The 18098-nt window shown below is 42.5% G+C and overlaps 1 protein-coding gene across 1 annotated transcript in view; it reads left to right on the top strand.

Annotated features, from left to right (window-relative positions):
• Positions 1 to 18098, top strand: part of JAM2 (junctional adhesion molecule 2) — a 215544-nt gene that overhangs the window by 127166 nt on the left and 70280 nt on the right. The window contains exon 2 of the mRNA XM_050784777.1: positions 9664 to 9805. Coding sequence (XP_050640734.1) covers positions 9739 to 9805 — 67 coding nt within the window. The 5' untranslated portion in view covers positions 9664 to 9738. The remainder of the gene's footprint in view (positions 1 to 9663; positions 9806 to 18098) is intronic.

The following is an 18098-nucleotide window of genomic DNA, read 5'->3' as shown; positions in this document are numbered from 1 at the left end:
AATAGAAAAGAAAGAGGGAGGGGGAAACGTGGAGAAAAATAAGGTGGGGTGGGGAGGCATTGAGGCCAGCTCAATTTCAGACATTGATTTTGAGTGGCACATCTAGGTAGGGATTTCTGAAAACAGATGTGTAGGTCAAGAGATGTACACTAAGGAGTCCTTAGAACATGGGAACTCACTTAAGCAAGTGAATGAAGAAGAGCAGAGTCTTTGGATACAAGGCTTGGGGTCACTAACTATCAATATGGACAAGTTACAAAGTCACTGAATCCTCTTTAAGAGCCACACAGAGACAGAACTTGATCCCAGCCACACAGACCCCCGATTGCATGCTTCCCATCTCCCCAGGCTGGTCACTTGGAGCACCCTGAATATTGATCATACATAACTGAGACACTCCTAATGGTTTGGCTTCTGAAGTTTATTAGGTACTTACTGATATCCATCAGTTAGAGATAGTGTTATTGAAATATGCATAATCATACCTTTTCCCCTGTTCCCTCTAAGGTGTTGCAGAGATCTAAAGAGAAAATGCACACGAAAAGACTTTCCAAATATCAAGTGTCAAACACGTGAAGATGACATTGTCATTACAGAGATCAAGTGACAATATTAAGGATGTTTTTTTCTTCTTCCTAGGAGGGAGAAATACATTGCATTGGAGTCCATCTTTTTAGATACTTTCATGGTTGCCTCAGTCTATTCAAGATTGTTTTTTATTTTTATTTTTACCACTCAAGCTGTTTTAACAAAATACCTTAGATTGGGTAATGTATAACAAAAACTTATTGTTCACACATCTGGAAGCTAGGAATTCCAAGATCAAGGCACTGACTGCATCAATATCTGCTGAGGGCTCGCTCTTTGCTTCAAAAATGGCACCTTGTGGCTGTGTGCTGACATAGTTGAAGGGCAAACTAGGTCCATCAGGTCTCTCTCTTTTTTTTTTTTTTTTTAGACAGAGTCTCACTCTGTCACCCATGCTGGAGTTCGGTGGTGCAATCTTGGCTCACTGCAACCTCCACTTCCCAGGTTCAAGCAATTCTCATGCCTCAGCCTCCCAAGTAGCTGGGATTATAGGCGCATACCACCACGCCTAGCTAATTTTTCTGTTTTTAGTACAGACAGGGTTTCGCCATGTTGGCCGGGCTGGTCACAAACTGCTGACCTCAGGTGACCCACCCACTTCAGCCTCACAGTGCTGGGATTACAGGTGTGAGCCACAGCGCCTGGCCAAGCTTCTTTTATAAGGGCATTAATCCTATACATGAGGACTTCATCTTCATGACCTAATCATCTCCCAAAGGTCCTACCTCTTAATATCATTACCTCAGGGGTTAGGGTTCAACATATGAATTTTGGGGGGATACAATCATTCACAACGTAGCAGTGGTTAGGAGCATTGGTCTTGAAGTCAGACACATCTGGTTTAAATCTGGCTCACTTATTCCTAGTTGCCTAGTCCTGAGTCAGGGACTTTTCTAAGCCTTTGTCTCCTCATCTGTAAAATGGAAATAATAACAGTACCTCCTCACAAAGCTATTTGATGTTGCCTATAAAGTACTTTGCACAATGCCAATCAAATAGGCCTTAATAAATGTTAACAATTAATATGATCATCTTTTAATTAATGAATTAATTTATTTTTTAAGACTGGGTCTCGTTCTGTTGTCCAGACTGTAGTGCAGTGGCGCAATCTTGGCTCACTGAAACCTCTGCTTTCTGGGTTCAAGTGAGTCTCCTGTCTCAGCCTCCTGAGTAGCTGGGATTACAGGCATGCGCCACCACACTCAGCTAATTTTGTATGTTTAGTAGAGATGGGGTTTCACCATATTGGCCAAGCTGGTCTCGAACTCCTGACCTCAAGTGATCCGCTTGCCTCAGCCTCCCAAAGTGCTGGGATTACATGCGTGAGCTACCGTGCCTGGCTATCATCATTGTCTTTAAGAGTGCTCTGGAGAGAAGGGATCAAATGAAAGAATTGCTGGATCTATCTCAATTCCTTTCAGCATCCTCTCATCTGCATTATATTAGCCAAGGTACAAGATGTTGTATTAGACTGCATAGCTCCCTGCAACAGAATGGAGAGTTCCTACCCTCCCCACTTGCTCTTTAATTAAGGACATATATTAAGCATAGCTGTCCTAAGCAAGGACTCTTGGGGGAAATAAGGTATATCTTAGGTCACGTTACATGCACAAAGACAAATCTTTTTCCTGCCCATGTAGAGGGATCTATGCTGGTTTGGAGACTGCATAGGAAAGACCTAATGTGTTTATTCCAGGCATGGCTCTTTTCTTATGTCGGAGAATGATCCTGAATAAGCCATTTCACCATGTTGGGCCTCATTTTCCTTAACTGTGAAATGAGTAAGGCAGAAATGGTGGGGAGTGAAGTGGGAAAGTACCTCTACATTCTCCCCAAAGGTTTTCATTGTTATAATTTCATGCTTGTAGACTAATGGATGCCTGTCCATTCTGTGTTTGATCATGGCAAGTGTTTGTTAAATGTTATTTTCTCCCCCAAGAAAATTCCATTAAAAATCATTTTCAGATCACCTAATTTCTTATAAAATTACTAATTATCATTCAGTAAAGCACCAACTACTGAGCTGATAATAAATATGCTTTATAAAAGAAAGAAGCACCAGTAATCCCAGCACTTTGGGAGGCTTAGGTGGGCGAATCACCTGAGGTCGGGGGTTCAAGACCAGCCTGGACAACATGGTGAAAACCCATCTCTACTAAAAATACAAAAATTAGTGAAGTGTGGTAGTGCACGCCTGTAATCCCAGCTACTCCAGAGGCTGAGACAGGAAAATCACTTGAACCTGTGAGGCGGAGGTTGCAGTGAGCCGAGATCGTGCCACTGTACTCCAGCCTGGGCAACAGAGCAAGACTCTGGAAGCACTAATAAGTGCTTCTTTCACTGATTTTAATTGGCAGGTAAAACTAACCTAGTGATGTAAAGTAATTTAGAAGCAGACAACATGAAAGAGAATGTTCCTGCTTATAGTAATTAAAACCAGGTGAGGCTGATGAGTTGTTAATTTTTCTTGAAGGTACGTTTTGAGTACTGTATTGTTATAAAGCACCTGAAGGAAGGTGTCACTTTGGGAGAGTAAGCTCAGCTGCATGCTGGAGACACCGTGGGCTTCCCTGAATAGGTTTATTTGGCTAGAAAATAGGGTGGGAGGGGCACAGCATGAGTGTGCTTGTGGGCTCATCAGGACAGAATGTTGAAGTCAGGCTTATTTCTAAAAGTGATCTGGGCCAGGCACAGTTGCTCACACCTGTAATCTCAGCACTTTGGGAGGCCGAGGCAGGTGGATCACTCGAGGTCAGGAGTTCAAAACCAGCCTGGCCAACATGGTGAAACCCTGTCTCTACTAAAAATTATCTGGGTGCTGTGGAGGCACCTGTAATCTCAGCTACTCGGGAGGCTGAGGCAGGAGAACCTGGGAGGCGAAGGTTGCAGTGAGCTGAGATCGTGCCACTGCACTCCAGCCTGGGTGACAGAGTGGGACCCTGTCTCAAAAAGAAACAAACAAGCAAAAAAGTGATCTGAGGAGATAATGGTGAGGGATAAAATAAGTTAGGTAATCGGGAACCTGTTAAAGACCTTACATTCTATCTGTAAGAGGTTAAACTTATATGAGAGACACTTGGGGATGCGTGTGGTTCTGGAAATAGGAGATATTTTTTCTCTAAATTTCAGAGTGTGGGCACACTTTCCAGCACCTTCTCCGCACCAATGGGGAAAAATAAACCATCCAACACAGAAATACCAAATCTGAGATGTGAGAAGTCACTCCATTTAAACCCAGCCCTTTCCTTCATTGCTTGTTTTAGGAAATGTGCCTTGACACCTCCTCAATGTTACTTTGAATTCAGAATTAGAATGGGTGGAAAGAATTCAAAATGGTAAGCTGTCCCAAAACACCAAGTCCTCAGTTATATTTACCTGACAAAACTGCTTATAGAGTCAGAGTGAAAGTGATTGTGACAGGTGGGGGCAGGTAGCATGAACATGGAGAAGAGAACAGAATTTAGAGGGACTCTGACGGTATTTCCTCCCCGTTTCTCCCAACAAGTTGCCCCATGCTCCCTGGTGCAGTGATTCCTACAAGCAGAACCACAATCAAACCAGTTCCCAAACGCTCCTTAATGAAGCAGTATTAACTACCGCCATTTCTTTCACCATCCTGTTGCTGATGTTTTTTAAGTTAGAAATTTATTATTATTATTATTGTTTTTTTTTTTTTTTTTGGAGACGGAGTCTCGCTCTGTCGCCCAGGCTGGAGTGCAGTGGCGCGATCTCTGCTCACTACAAGCTCTGCCTCCGGGGTTCACGCCATTCTCCTGCCTCAGCCTCCTGAGTAGCTGGGACTACAGGTGCCCGCCACCACGCCCGGCTAATTTTCTGTATTTTTAGTAGAGACGGGGTTTCACCGTGTTAGCCACAATGGTCTCCATCTCCTGACCTTGTGATCCGCCCACCTCGGCTTCCCAAAGTATTATCTGTTTTTATGTATAAAAACACCCTCTCCTTTGACCAAAACTTTAGTCAGGGCCCTCTGAGTCCTCTTCTTGACTAGACCCAACCTTAGGCTTCCCTCTCTGTCTTTGTAGAATCCAGTTTGAGCAAGAATCCTGCTAAGTCAGTTTATCGAAAATTCCCCACCCTTGGTATCTGACCTTCGATATCTAGTCACCCGGGCCTGCCTTCAGCAAGAACCCTATCAAGTCAGTTTAGCTAGAAACCCCTCATCCTTGATGTTTCTTCTTAGTACTTTTTCATCCACTGACACCCACCCCTACAAACCCTGCTGCTGAGTTACAAGTCCACTTGTCCTTGTTCCTGGAATTGAGTCCAATTTTTCTCCCCCACTGCTGCAATGGTTCCCGTATCTATCTCCATGGCCTCCCCCTTTGAATAAAGTCTGCCTTACCATCTTTAACAAGGGTCACGAATAGTTTTTTTCTTGGAATGTTCCTGAAACCACCATTGCAAAATTATAACTGAGACAGTGAAAGAGACCTGACCTAACCAACTCCATCTTCTAACCTCCAAGCTGTCCTTGTTTATTCCTGGGCGTAGACTGAACTAACTTAGGGAGGAACTTAGTTGTTTATAGTTTGACACAAAGATGGTCACAACCTTTTCCCAAAATAAACCCCCTTCTTGCCTGGGGACTAGACTGCCTTTGTAGGACTAACGAATTAGCCACAAGATTACAAATTCTGATTTAAGAGTCATGCAGGCGGAGGCTATAAGATTCTCACCCTCCATAAACTGTTCCTAAAATCAGTGCTTGAGATATTTCGCAGACCCTGCACTTGATGGATCTGCTGGCCTCACCTAGATGGAGAAACTGGCTCATCTGATCTTATGACCTTCACCCCAGAACTGACTCAGCACAAGAGGACAGTTTAACTTCCTATGATTTCATCTCCAACCCAACCAATCAGCACTCTCGACTATTTCATCTCCAACCCAACCAATCAGCACTCTTGACTCACTAGTCTTTCCGCCACCACCAAAAATTATCCTTAAACACTCTAATCCCTGAATACGGAGAGACTGATATAAGTAATAATAAAACTCCATCTTCCACACAGCCAGCTCTGCGTGAATGACTCTTTCTCCATTACAATTCCCCTGTCTTGAAAAATCAGCTCTATCTGGGCATCAGGCAAGGTGAACCCGTTGGGCAGTTATATTCCTAACATAAAGAAATGATAAATGCTTGAGGAGATGGATATTCCAATTACCCTGCATGCATCATTATACACTGTATGCTTGTATCAAATCATCACATGTACCCCACAAAAAAATTATGTACCCATAATAATTTTTTAAAAATTAAAATAATTTGAATATATCTTATGCATTAGTTGCTTTACTAAGTATAAAACACAAGTCTGCAAATTTTTTCTACATGTTTTTTGGAGGCTTGCTTTCTCCATTATCCATGTAGGCAATATCCTCATGAACACTAAATACAAGAGACAATTCTCAATCCTCTTTTTAGCATTTCACTGTACAAACGCCTCCACCTTTAGCTCCTGATTCTCTCACGGTTCCTCTCGTACTTTTTGACTGCTCTTTCTTATGCTATTTCTCTGGGTTCTTTCTCTTCCTACCTCTTATTGCAGTTGTTTCCTTAGATTTATCCATAAACATTAACTTTTTTGTCTGATTGATCCCCTTCACTGCTCCTGCCTTCCAGAGAGGTCCTCAAACAGTAGTTCGTAGATTCGCTGCATCAGAATCAACCAAGTACTTGTTAGTAATACAGCTTCCTGGGCCGCTGAGATTAAAACTTCTGAAACTCAGAATTTTAACATAATTTTAAGGAAAGAATCATAATGAAGGAGCTCCAAAGGATTCTGGGGAGAAGATAGTCCAGTGATCACTGTTCTAGAAGATGCTGCTAATGTTTACATTTATTTCTTTAGTCAATCCTGAGGGTTTCCTGAGCTCTAGACCACTCATTCTAACAGTTTATTGGTGACCCCAGCTATATTTCCCTCCCTCAACTCATCCCAAAGCTGCAGGAATTATGTATGCCCTCTATGTTTTATTCCTTTAATGACACCATTTATAACCCCCACATACAGCCTCCCACGCTAGAAATCTGATACCTACATCTTCTCTCCTTTCTCACCCCTACATCTAGCTGATAATATAATCCTGCTGACCATGTTTGTGAAATATCATCTGACTCCACCTGGTTTTTCATTTATCACACAGTGATCATTTACTTCGCCACTTCATCTCTTTCTCAGGATATTGTAATAGTTTAGACTTGTCTAACACCCTGATTCTTTTATCTCTAATCCATCCTGCACATTTCAATATGAATCATCATTCTAGGGCAGCACTCTCTTGTAGAACTTCCTGCAGTGATGGAAATGCATTGTCCAATATGGTAGCCCCTACCCTCATGTGACTATTGAGAACTTCATATGTGATCAGTGTCAGTGGAGAACTGCATTTTAAATATAATTGAACTCAAATGTATATAGGCAGCCAGGCATGGTGGCTCACACCGATAATCCCAGCACTTTGGGAGGCTGAGGCGGACGGATGACCTGAGGTCAGGAGTTCGAAACTAGCCTGGCCAACGTGGCGAAACCCCATCTCTACTAAAAATACAAAAATTAACCTGCATGGTGGCACATGTCTGTAGTCCCAGCTACTCTGGAGACTGAGGCAGGAGAATCACTTGAACCTGGGAGGTGGAGGTTGCAGTGAGCCGAGATTGCGCCATTGCACTCCAGCCTGTGTGACAAAGTGAGACTCTGTCTCAAATTAAAAACAAAACAAAAAATGTATATAGCCACTTGGATCTGGAGGCTACCATATTGGACACCACAGTTCTAAAATATGAGTCTTTTCTTATCTCATTGCTTTAAAAAAACTCATTGGCTGTAGGATGAGGTCTAGACAGTAGTGTGAATGATCTTCATACTCTAACCTCCTCTTCAGTTTCTACCACCACCACCTACCTCACTATCCCGATCCCACATACACTTTAGTACTGTAGAACTTTGCTTTTTCTAAATAAGTCATAATTTTTCTATCTCCCAGCTCTTGATCCTGCTGTTTCCTCTATGTGGAATGCCTTTCCTTTATGTCCTTCCTTTCAGAATTTGACCCATTTTTCAAGGTTTAATAAAGAAAGCCCTGCCCCCACTCCCAACAAAAGGAACATCCCCTTATGGATCTTGGACAAGCCATTTACTATCTCTCAGCCCAGTTTTCTCATCTGCAGAGTGGGAATAACATTTCTTCTTTTACGGAATTGTTGGGGGATTAGATACTGCATTATTCAGACTCCATCACTGAGAAAGCATGCAATAAAAATAGCTGTTATTATTTTCTGTCCTCCTGTAACATTTATCATGTGGTATCAGGCATCTTTCCAGATAAGACTCTCTCTCCCCTCAAGACTGTGAGCTTGTTAGCAAGAAAGCCTCGGTCTTGTTCATGGATGTCCTTCAGCATCCAGCATATTGTTGCCATTTGACAAATGCCTTGGCTGGGCGGCAAATAAATAACTTAGTCAGTTACTCACATAGGATTGCATAGAACTTTTTTAAGTATGACATTTTTGTGTATATTTTTAGGGGGGAGTAAAAGAGACATACAGTTGTAGCAAGAATTAGCAAAAAGAAGATGCCAACAACTTTTCTTTTTAAGCATCAAATCTTTCTCATTACTGCCCAGAAAAACTGGCATAAGCTGTTGTTAAATCTGTGCCCCTTCTCCTCGCTTGACTGGAGTACGAGTTTTAACATTTTGCCATTTTGACTTTCCTTTCTGGGCCCCCTGGGTCCTCTCCTCCCACCCCCTCCCTGGGTAGTAAGTTTTCATCACAGTCACCATGGCAACAGCAAGGATGCCTCATTCCTCACAGTTTCGCACAGCTAAACTCTGGTTGCCTTTGTCCACTGAGCTAGCTGAATTCTTTATATATACACCACTAAATCAACTATCTTCTATACAGAACTTCATCCATTATTCAACCTTAAAAAAAAAACAAACACAAAAACATAAAAAACAAAAACAAAACAAAAAAAAACTGATGTATACTAATTTCTTCTCCTGGGAATGGCCTTTTTCCAGACTTACCAAATACTCTTGAATACACCAGACATTTTTGGTCCCTAGGAACAAATGTAAAAATTGCTAGTGTACGTGCGTCCAATATAAGCGCGGCACAATTTTAAAGCACGCAACAGAGCATTCATAATGGGTTTCCCTTTTAAAAGCACAGTAGACCAAAAATAAACCTGACAAAGGGCAGCTGTAGAGTTTTAACACGTGGAAAACTCCACAAGCAGCAGTTATGTAACTTGAAAGAAACATGATAAATATTTCACACCATTAGATGAACTTCCAACTCTGACACTGAAAAAAAAAAGCAAAGAACACGAAACGAATGCACCTCAAATCTCCAAGGAGCAAAAAGCTTAAACTGAGAAGAGAACAAGGCTGTGCTAAAATCTGAGACCTGACTTCCAGCACAAGGCTTGATTGCGTTTTTTTTTTTTTTCCTCCAGTCCGAGGCGGAGCCCGCGAACCCCATCTCCTCAGAGCGCCACCCCCTCAGCTTCGCCCGATGGGCAGAAATTTTCCAAATATCTCCACCCCTAGGCTGAAAAGCCAAAAAGAAGTTTTGAGCCAAGGAGGGGAAGAAAGGAGTTGGGGCAAACAGGAGGCGTTTCCCCACCCGCATACATCCCCGTCCCCGAGACACCCAATCCCCCCACCCCCAGCCTGCCCACGCCTCCCGCCCCCGGCTCCTCGCCCTGGGGACAGCTGGCAGCCCCGCGCGGACCAGACACAAAGCCGATCAATCCCAGAGGCGTGGGGGCGGAGGGACGACCCGCCGGGGCTTTCCCGGGCGCTGCTCTCCTCCTGCTGCCCCCTTGTTAGGACCCGGCGGACGCCTCGCCTGGTTTTCACGCCCTCTAGCCCCCACCCTCACCCCCCGCAAAAAAGAACAGACCCCCATCCCTGGGCTGGAGGACCCGCCTCTTGGCAGCCAGCTGAGAAGGCGCCCCGGGGAGGGGGAAATTGACACCCCATCTAGAGCCGTCCCTCCTCTTCCTCCCCTCCCGACTCTACTCCTCTCCCGCCCTAGAAGTTCAAGGGCTCCCGGCCTCCTGCGCTCCTGCCGCCGGGACCCTCGACCTCCTCGGAGCAGCCGGCTGCCACCCCGGGAAGATGGCGAGGAGGAGCCGCCACCGCCTCCTCTTGCTGCTGCTGCGCTACCTGGTGGTCGCCCTGGGCTGTAAGTTGCTCGGGTTCCTCTACCCTTCCTGCCTGGACCAGCCTGCCCCCACCCTCCAGCCCCCCACGGGGCGCTCGCGGAAGGAGTCTCGGCGACTCTGGGCCGAGGTCGCCGCGGGCGTCTGACCTTGCGCCCCAGCGAGCGGGAAACCCAGGGTGCCCGCGGGCGGACGCTGGGAGCAAGGGAGCGCGAGGTCGTGGGTTTCTTGTAAATTGCGTCTGATTTTGTCGGTTCTAAATACAGAAAATTAAGGGTTCCCACTAGCAGGTTCTCATCTGTTTGTAAAGTTGGGTTAAGTTTTCAGACAGAGGGACGTGATTCGAATGCAAAACTCACTACCCACTGGTAAGATGCTAAGATCCCAAGAAAGATGGCATCAATGGGAGGCGGGCGCCGGCCACACTTTGAGTCCCCGGGGAGGGGGCAGCGTCCGCGTGGTCTGGGCTCTGTAGCGTCCCGGCTGAGCCGGTGATATGCAAAGCACTTGTGGGGCGGAGATGGGGGGAATTCGTGGCTGCTGAGCCAGAATTACTTTTATCCTCTCCACCTGCACATCTACATTCAGTTAGAGAAGTCTGGTCTGGGGACTCTAGCCAGCTGCTGTGTCCTCAGGGGACATCCAACGGGACGATTGTTAGAAAGATTCAAAAGCCACATGATCCAGTAGCTGGGGAGACGTCCCAAAGCCAATTTCGCTGGATGATTTTAAACAGGATTGTCACGGATTCTGGGCTCATGAGATTTAAAATCCTGGGAACGTTGCCGTTATTTTTTTTCTTCGCGTTAACTTTTTAGGAAAATGGAGGAAATTACAATAGACCTTAAGCAATGCAGTTTGACTTTTGCTTTTTCTTTTTTCTCCTACCTTTTTTGTTTTGCTTTTTTCCCTTCCTTCCTTTTTTCTTTTCTTTTCTTTCTTTCTTTCTTTCTTTTCTTTCTGTCTGTCTGTCTGTCTCTCTTTCTTTCTTTTGTAAAATGAGTTACTATTGCTATTCTTGTTCCGGTAAAGTAATACTTATAATACTTAACCTGCGGAATGAGTGTCTAGGACCACAATACAATGATATTTTCTCACGCCCTCGCTGCCCAAATGATCATCGCACAGCTCAAGTGATGTGAGCACGTCCCTTTGTGGAGGAGGAAGGTGCACATTGTCTCAGGGAAGGGACATGTGCTGACCAATATTATATAAAGTCAAACCAGAAAGCCAAAGTTTCACAATGAAACCCTTGTGCAATTTTGAAATATCAGTTGGTATTATACGGAACACACAGAAGAAAAAAATGCACTCATGCTAAAAGGCAACAGAGAGGTAGGTTGGACAAATTGTAACAAAACAACTGAGAAAGTTATGTATTCTGCTGAAATCCTAAATTTCAAATAGAAAAGAGTGTGCCTGTTAGTGTAGAATTGTCACTAATTAAAAACAGAAAATTGTTTCTGCTCTGCTATTCCTATTGACTCACCAACATAGAAACAATACACCCCAAGTTTGAAATCGTAATGGAGAAACAACCAAGAGGCAAGCAAAAGCATAAATGAATGGGGCTGAGTGACCTCTTCAAGCTTTAGGTAAATATAACACATTTGCTCTGCTAAACTTGATTCCTACAGGGGATAAATTTGGAAGTGTTGCGGGGACTTTTCTATATTGTTCCTGAGACACCAAAAGATCTGGCATTGCAAGAGTGTTTTATTTGTGTGTGGGTTTTTTTTATGTTTAAAACAATTTTAGAACAGTTTGGATTTAGATAAAAATTCCAAAACTAGTATAGAGAGTTCTCATATACTCCACACCCAGTTTCCCGTATTGTTAATATCTTACATTAGTATGGTACACTTTATTCAAATTTCCTTCATTCTTACCTAATGCCTTTTCTATTCCAGGATGCCATCCAGGTTACCATATTACATTTAGTTGTCATGATTCCTTAGGTTCTTCTTGGTTGTAACAGTTTCTCAGGCTTCCCTTGTTTTCTCTTGCTATAATGGGTTTAAGAAGTACTGGTCAAGTATCTGGTACAACAACCGCCAATTGGTGTTTCTCTGACATGTTTCTCATAACTAGTCTGGGGTTATAGGGTTTTTGGTGGAAGATCAGAAAGTGGTAAGGGACCTAGGTAAAGGGACATTTTCATCACATTATCTCCAGGGAACATACTGTACACATGACTTACTGCTGTTGATGTGAACCTTGATCGCCTGTAATCCTACTCATAATGTAGTGCATACCAGCTTTCTCCACAGATTACCTACCCTTTTATCTTCATTTCCATACTAGATTTTTTGGAAGGAAGTCACTACATGCAACCCACACTTCTTCAGAAAGGAGAGTTATGCTCCATCTCCTTGCAGGCGGAGTATCTTCATAAATTATTTGGAGCTCTTCTGCATGGGAGATGTGTCTCTCTCTTCCCTTCATTTATTTAATCGTGTGTTTTTCTATCAGTATGGGCTGATACATATTTGTTTTATACTTGGGTTATAATTCAATACTATTTTATTTATTAAAGACTTAGTGAATTTCTAATACTGTTGTTACAGATTCATCTTCTTAATATTCTTCCCAGATGTAACTGTGCCACTCTTTTGGTCACTCCTCTCATATACAATATCATGCTTACTCCCTTCCTTCCTTTTTTTCCTGTTGTTTATGAGCATTCTTTATATCTTTCTCAGTAGTCTGAAGGATTGCTTTTTTGATGCTGTTCTTGTTATTTAAATGATGATGTCAGTATCACTGTTGATACATGGACATTTGTGTGTGTTTAGTTTAATTACATTTTTCTTTCCCACTCCATTAGGAAAAGAATTTCTTGATGTTTGCTCACCACTATATGTCCAGTGCTGAATGAAGTTCCTGGTTAATAGTAGGTATAAATATATGCCTGTTGATTCTGTGGTGTCTTAGTCCATTCAGGCTGCTGTAATAAAATACCATAAACTGAGTAGCTTATAAACAACATTTATTTCTCACAACTCTGGAGGCTGAGAAGTTCACATTCAAGATACCAGCAAATTCAGTATCAGGCAAGGGCCCACTTTCCGGTTCATAGATGGAGCCTTCTCAGGGTGACCTCCCGTGGTGGACGAGGCAAGGCAGCTCTGACGTCTCTTTGTAAGGGCACTTGTTCTCATGACCAGATCACAGTCCAAAGCCTTCAACTCCTAATACCATCACATTGATGATTAGATTTCAACATATGAATGTGGGGGGACATAAACCATAGCAGATGGAATGGGGATGAGGTAGGGTAGGTAAAAGAAGTGTATAGATTGAACTGATTGCAATATAAATCATGAAGCTCTAACTTCATGTTAAGTAGGTGGGGTGTCAGATTTCTCTGAGGCATCATTTAAGCTGATATCTCAAAAAATAATAGGAATGAGTATTCCGTGTTTGGTGGGGGTGTTGTCATACCTTTTGGGGTCTCTCAGAGCCAAGGAACTGATTGTGAATGATCTACCTAGCCAGTAGCAGCTGGTCCTCAGATCTGGACTGGGACCTGATCCAGGCGCTTAGCCTGAGTCTAATCTCTCATCAACTGATAAAGATTGTGGTAGGAGAGAGAGGTCTGAATCTTTTGTAAAAGCACAAGGTGCTGCCTTTTTGCCAGAACTGACCCAAAGCAGCACTCCAGGGAACTGGTACTAGGAAAATTCTGCCCTCTGTATCTATTGTTAAGAAGCAACTGTCATAATCAATTTGCTGGGGAGAAGTGGTTCCATGCTGGCATAGTCTCAATTATCTGATGAACAGAAACGTTAAAATGGGCTTGTAGGTGGATTTAACAACCATTTCAAGACTATGAAAGAAATTATATTAAAAAGAATGAAGTCAAAAACAAAAACTTCAGCCTGAGCACAGTGACTTCGCTACAACCGAGAACACTCATATGTCCTCCCACATGCGCAGTTTAATGAGAGGAGCCCAGAGGAGCTTACGGATGTTCACCACCCATGGTTTCCATTGCATTGGTTTCCTCCTGTGGGCCTTCTCCGTAGAGAAGATGTATTAGAATACAGAGGTAAGAGCTGCTAGCTTTATTGAAGTCAGACCATCAGGAAGCTATAAAGGCCATTACTTAAAATAATATTTTTTCATTCCACGCAATATAGTAATAACACCGCTGAGTCAATACTCCAGTATACCCCTCTAGCTAGACTGATGTTTTGAGGAAGATGATAGTGAGGATGGAAAAGGGGAATCAGAACATGGGTCAGGTGCTTCCTTTGGCAAAAGCAGCAAAAGAAAACTTAAAACCAGGGGCTGTTTTCTTGGATGGTATTAGTGTTAACAAGGCTAGAACTCAGAAAAAGCAATCCAGCCGCATTACTTTTCTATGGCTGTGAAACATATGACCACAAACAAAACAATACAAATGTATTGTCTTAAAGTTCTAGAGGTCAGAAGTCTGAAACAGGTCTCACTGGGCTAAAATCAAGGTATTGGCCGGGCGTGGTGGCTCATGCCTGTAATCTCAGCACTTTGGGAGGCCAAGGCAGGCGGACCAGAAGGTCAGGAGATCGAGACCATCCTGGCTAACACGGTGAAACCCCATCTCTACTAAAAGTACAAAAAATTAGCTGGGCATGGTGGCGGGCACCTGTAGTCCCATCTACTCAGGAGGCTGAAGCAGGAGAATGGTGTGAACCCAGGAGGCGGAGCTTGCAGTGAGCCGAGATCACGCCACGGCACTCCGGCCTGGGCAACAGTGCAAGACTCCATCTCAAAAAATAAATAAGTACATAAATACATAAATAAAATAAAACAAAATCAAGGTATCGGCGTAGAACATTCCTTCTGGAGGTTCTAGAGCAGAATCTGTTTCCATGGCTTTTCCAGCTTCTGGAGGCTCCCCATTCACAGCTCTGTCCCACCAGCTTCTAAGCGTGTGATGCCAGGCTGCCATCTCTCTAGTTCTCTGTCTTCTGCTTCCTTCCACTCATCAGGACCCTTGTCTCACCTGACCTTGGGGTCACCTGAGTGACTCTGGATAATTTACCCATTTCAAAGTCAGCTGGTTAGCAACTTTCATCCATCTACAACTTCAATTCCTATTTACCATGTAAAGTAAGATATTTATAGTTCTGGGGAGTAGGATGTGGACATCTTTGTGGGGCTATTATTCTGTCTCTCACAGCAGCCAAAACAGTGTTTGCAGTGTTGTAGCCAAGAATATTCTAGATTCTGTGAAGTCACCATAACTTTTAAAGTATAGCTCATAGTGATATAAAGCTGGTTGGTTTTTTAGTTTTGTTTGTTTGTTTGTTTTATTTGAGATAGAATCTCGCTCTGTCACCCAGGCTGGAGTGCAGAGGTACAATCTCAGCTCACCACAACCTCCACCTGCCAGATTCAAGCAATTCTCCAGCCTCAGCATCCTGAGTAGCTGGGATTACAGGCGCCCACCATCACGCCTAGCTAACTTTTGTATTTTTAGTAGAGACTGGGTTTCGCCATGTTGGCCAGGCTGGTCTTGATCTCCTGACCTCAGATGATCTTCCTGCCTCAGCCTCCCAAAGTACTGGGATTACAGTCGTGAGCCACCGCACCCAGCCTAAAGCTATATTTTTTATGAGTTGTTTTTCAAATTGCATAGTATGGTGGTAAAGAACATGCACTCCAATGCTGCACTCTGTGCTCTTACCAGCTGTGTGATCTTATACAGGTTAACACCTGTATATATGTCAGTTTACTCATCAGTGTTGGTGATAATCCCAGTAAGAGTGCTTACCTCATAGAGATTTAGGAAGAATTACATGTATAGCACACTTAGTAAACTGGAGAAGCCATTGAAGCCTTTTGACATTGAGTATCAGTTTGATTTGCATTTTAAAGAGAATGCATTGGATGGAGTATGGTGAATGGAAGGATTGGGGTGGGGGGAGTCAAACTGGGGAAACCAGTTAGAAGTTATTGGAGTAGTCCAGGCAATTGCTTATGTAAGTACTTATTTTATATAGTTTATCGGTAAATATACTCACATAATTACACATACACATTTAACCACTGACAATTGCTTTTTACAGCTGTCACCTAGTGATGTGATATGTTCTGAGAAATGTGTCGTTAGGTGATTTTGTTATTGTGTGAACATCATAGAGTGTACTTACATTCTGTGGTAGAGCCTGCTGCACACCAAGGCTATATGGTGTAGCCTGTTGCTCCTAAGCTACAAACCTATACAGCATGTTACTATACTGGATACTGTAGGCAATACCTAAACATATCTAAACATGGAAAAGGTACAGTAAAAACAGCATAAAAGATCAATGGTACACCTGTATAGGCACATACCATGAATGGAGCTTGTAGGACTGCAAGTTGCTCTGAGTGAGTCAGTGAGTGAGTAATGAGTGAAGGTGAAGGCCTGGGACGTTACTGTATACTACTGTAGACTTTATCAACACTGTACACTTAGGCTACACTAAATTTATAAAACAATAAAGTTCTTGTGTTACAGCAGTACAGGTGTTATAGCATCTCTAGATAATAAGAATTTTTCAGCTCCATTATAATCTGTGGGACCACTGATATGGTTCATTGTTGGCCAAAATGTCATTATGTGGTGCATGACTGCATTTGAAATGTAGTTAATTAAATCTGATCAGGAATTTTTTTTTTAAATGGCTCTTTGGTTTTTAAGGACATTTTAAAAAATCATGTATGCTGCATTTTCAACTTTCTGTTCAGTTCCCAACCTATAAACATGAAACAGTAGCTCTTTTGGTTACTATATAGACCTTGTTTCAATGTTATTCTCTTTCCCACACGTAAGTTTATTTTCAGTATTTGTTTCCAGTGTTTCCAGAGTTTCCCTGAGTTGTCATCCTTAGAATGGTCATTTTACTGGATTTGATGTTCAGAAGAGTGGCCTTCTATGTTCCAAAGGGTATGAGTGTATGCATGCATGGGGTGTGGGGGGAAAGAGAGAGAGAGGATGGATGGCTGTGTGCTCAAGTAAATGCCTGCTGACAGGAACACAAAACCCTACTCTATGAATCTTTAGGCCAGTGAATAGGTAGGAAATGCTCTCCAGTTTGAATTGTTCCTACATTTTTATGAGCAGAGAAGCAAATCCTGTGAAAGTATTTCAAGAGCTGCCCTCTTAGCTGTCCATTGTCTTGGCTCAGAAAGTCCTGAGGAAGAATCCTTGTAAACTTAACAGACAGGAATTTTGTTTTTTACTGGAGAGCTCTGCTTTTCTTTATCGCATGTCATCAGCATCAAATTTTTATTTGTTTTATTGGGTTTTCTGTTTTGTTGTAGTTGTTGAAATTTTCTACTGGGATAATTTAGGATGGGCTTGTCTTTATATTTGTAAGGAGTAAAAATGCATAACCTGGTCTGTCTTCTTTATGCTAGGTTTATCCAATTTGGTTGCTTTCATTTTGTCAATGCAGTCACCCGCTGTTTTTACTCTTCGCTTTCTTCACATTGTGAAACTTGCTAAATACATACTATGGACAAAACCAAAGATAAAAATGAATTAATTGTTAAACACATTTTCTTATATGTCTAACTAAGAATAAGATATGCTTAGGGTAAATTCAAACAGAGCAGCAAGTTTATAAAACAAGAAATAAGTCTCCTTTCCAGGCTTCCTAACTCCTATGCCTCTCAGATAGCCCATCCTTAAGTTTCCTGCATACGGTTTCAAGAAATTAGAAAATAAATAGTTCCAGTATATATAAGCATACTCTTATAATTTCTTTAGAAATAAATATCACAATTTATTATGCTTACTGCTGTATACCTTCCAGAAAATCAAATCATATTATATATAGTGTTGTGCACCTTGCTCCAAAAAGTTATTTATGTTAGTAATTAAGCTACAACCTAAAGTTCAGTCTACAAGCAGGACTCAAGATAACATCTTATAGAAGCCTTTAAAATTGTTGTGTCAAAATGCAGTGGGAGCTATTTTCTAACTAGAACCACCAAAAATAATGAAACAAAGTGATTAGTAAAACAGAGGGAAATAAACTTCCAAACCAGTAACCAAATATGAAAAGGGAAAAATTCCAACCAAGATCCAGTTAAAAAGTCCAAAGGAGAACGTGTGTAAACCCAGAGAGGACAGAGACACTAGCACCAGCTAAGATTCGCAGACAAGTGCAAATGGGTGCTATTTTTAAAGGAGACCAAAGAAGCAATAATGACCACAAATAAAAAGGGAACATGTGAAACTTCTGGGCAAGTGCTAAATTCGAAAAGACAGAATGGTGTTTATGTTTTTTAAAAATGCATTAGAGGGCTGGGCACCGTGGCTCACGCCTGTAATCCCAA

The sequence above is a fragment of the Macaca thibetana genome, chromosome 3 (genome assembly GCF_024542745.1).
Source record: "Macaca thibetana thibetana isolate TM-01 chromosome 3, ASM2454274v1, whole genome shotgun sequence".
NCBI classification, from domain to species: domain Eukaryota; kingdom Metazoa; phylum Chordata; class Mammalia; order Primates; family Cercopithecidae; genus Macaca; species Macaca thibetana.
Note: the sequence above shows the minus strand (reverse complement) of the source record. Positions and strands in the feature narration are given on the sequence as shown.